Source organism: Syngnathus acus, chromosome 13 (assembly GCF_901709675.1).
Source record: "Syngnathus acus chromosome 13, fSynAcu1.2, whole genome shotgun sequence".
Classification (NCBI taxonomy): Eukaryota; Metazoa; Chordata; class Actinopteri; order Syngnathiformes; family Syngnathidae; genus Syngnathus; species Syngnathus acus.
In genome coordinates, this window is record NC_051098.1 from 1,783,883 (window position 1) to 1,786,589 (window position 2,707).

Below are 2,707 nucleotides of genomic sequence, written 5' to 3' on the forward strand. Positions count from 1 at the left end.
CCAATTTTTTTATATTTTTCAAAATAAATACTTACTCATTTTTGCTAGCTTTGCGGGCTCGACTGGGGAAACATGTCACGTGACCGGGACGAGCGTCTTCACCTGAATTAATTGATGGTCGATTAAAACAAATTTTTTTTTTTTCTGTGTGGCTTGGCGGCCCGGTACAAAGTGACCCACGGACCGGTACCGGTCCGCGGCCCGGTGGTTGGGGACCACTGACATAGACTACCTAGCTCATATACTGTCAAAATATGTTGGTCTTTTTTTCAAGCTGTGGCACCTGCTGCCATGCTCATCCCTTCTCACTTTATATAAAACTTTATTTGAACCACATCCCCCCCCCCCGTTTCAGCCTATAGTCTGCATGTAGACGCTCCAATTTCCGCAGCTTTCGACGCCCTCAAATGACGACAAGCATTCGTGCCGATTGTATCCGGTTATAACCAACCTTTGACCTGTCGAACCCGGAAGCGCTGCCATTTTCCCAGTTTATGAGTCACTCGTGCTAGGTGAGCGAAGCCGGACGATCGCGATTCACGATGGAAGATGCAAAAAGGTGAGCTCCGGGAAATTATGATAGACTCGAGATAGCGGGGTGAAACTTTTAGGGAACAATTATCATATAATGGTTATTGACATATGTGATTGCAGTGATGATTCGCCCTAACGTATTTCCTCTATGTATTGTTTTATGCGAAACATCTATACATAGACTTTCCGCGTCTATGGGTACACAGTCGGCGATGGATGTCCTCGATGCAATCGAAGATGACGACGCAGTTGTGGATAAAATCTTCATTGCTCCACCCGTGGTCAGTGTGGAGTCTGACGAAGACACGGGCGAGGAAGACGGCGGAGGAACGCTCGATAATCTCTCGGGACGGCAGCTTAGCGCTGCCGCCGTGGTGGTCCTCGCCGACGGACGTGTGATCGGAGATGATGATGGCGACACTGAGGAAGAAGAGGAGCCCCAACAGGCCTCCACCTCAAAGAAACGCTCGCAGAAAGATGCGTTGGACTACAAATGGACCAACAGTAAAACGCGCCTGACAAAATTCCCGGACGCCAGGCCTCTCGCCGTCCCCACGATTGTCGTTGGAAAGAGCGCAGTTCAGAAGCTGGACTTCTTCCTTTCTGATGTATATCCTCACCTTGTTCGAGAGACCATCAAGTATGCGGCGGTGACTGACTCCAACTTCCAGCTCACCATCGGAGAATTGAAGCGCGTGGTGGGGATCTTGCTGCTCTCGGGTTACCACCAGCTCCCCAGTCGCCGACACTACTGGAACACAGATGAAGATCTCCATTGCGCCCTCGTCGCTGGGGCCATGTCACGCAACAGGTTCGAGGAGATCATCCGCTACATTCACTGCGCCGACAACGCGCACCTGAACCGCAGCGACCGGATGACAAAGCTGCGTCCCATGATGGACATCCTCAACGCTCGGTTCGGGGAGGCGTATCCAATGGACTGCAATCTTGATCTGGACGAGGCAATGATTGAATACTTTGGAAGACACGGATGCAAGCAAGCAATCTGAAACAAGCCGGTGCGGTTCGGCTTCAAGGCCTGGTGCCTGAACAGTGGGACCAACGGCTTCCTGCTCCACTTCGACATCTACCAGGGGGCGAGTGTAGATGCCTCTGAAGTGGAACGCAAGTTCGGCAAGGGCGGTGGCACGCTCCTTCGACTTCTGGACAACCTCCCCGATGCTCTGCGTGCACTTCCGCTACGCATCTACATAGACAACTACTTCACCGGCCTCCCGCTAGTTGCAGAGCTGCACAGGCGGGGCTACGCTTGCACGGGGACGATCCGAGAAAACCGCATCCCGCGCTCTTGCCCGATCACAGATCAGAAGGCTATGAAGAGGAAGCTGCGTGGTGCCGTGTCTGTCGTGTACGACACGGCAAACAAGATTGCGCTCACTCGGTGGAAGGATAACGCCGTGGTCACCATCGCCTCCACCCTCGCCGCTGAGCATCCTCTGCAGAAGGTGTCACGCTGGTCAAGGAAGGAGAAGAAGAAGGTGGCAGTGGACCAGCCATTTGTTGTCCAGCTGTACAACCGCAGCACGGGCGGCACGGACCGCGCCGACCAGAGCATCGGGCTCTACCGCATCAACATGCGCCGGAAGAAGTGGTGGTGGCTGATATTCACCTGGATGCTGGACGCGGCCGTCTTCAATGCATGGGTGCTGCACCGGCTGGATGAGCACGGCGGGATGTCTCTGCTGGAGTTCCGACGCGAGGTGGCCCGAACTCTGGTTGCAGCACCAGGCGCCACTCGAGCTCGGAGATCGGGCAGACCGCGCGTGTGCGCAGTTGCCGATGACTCCCGCTTCGACACCATGGAGCACTGGCCGGAAGTGGCGGAGCAAGGCCGAAAGTGCACACTGCCGACTTGCAAGTCGCGTCCGTCCAGTGCGTGCTCCAAGTGCCGCGTGGCACTGTGCACTGTGAAGTGTTTCCGTGCTTACCACCAGCCGGAATAAAATGTGTGAGAAGCACTGGTCGCGTGATCCGTTTTCTGACCGGAAGTGGCGGCGCAAGGCTGAACATCATCACTGCTGAGTTACAGTTTATATCTGCGTTTATGGTACCGCAAGTTTGAAAGTTTGTTGTTGAAAGTTTGTTGCAAATAAATACGGCTATGAAAGCCACTTGTGTTCATAGAAACTTCGGCATTTTCTTACGGCTGGTC

General features: G+C 53.9%; 1 protein-coding gene across 1 annotated transcript; it reads left to right on the forward strand.

The window, feature by feature from the left end:
• Positions 1 to 746: 746 nt before the first annotated feature.
• On the forward strand, positions 747 to 2,498 carry LOC119132720 (piggyBac transposable element-derived protein 3-like). Its single transcript, XM_037268190.1, has 2 exons — positions 747 to 1,496; positions 1,572 to 2,498. Exons 1-2 carry the CDS (start codon positions 747 to 749, stop codon positions 2,496 to 2,498), a joined length of 1,677 nt encoding a protein of 558 aa, XP_037124085.1.
• Positions 2,499 to 2,707: the final 209 nt, after the last annotated feature.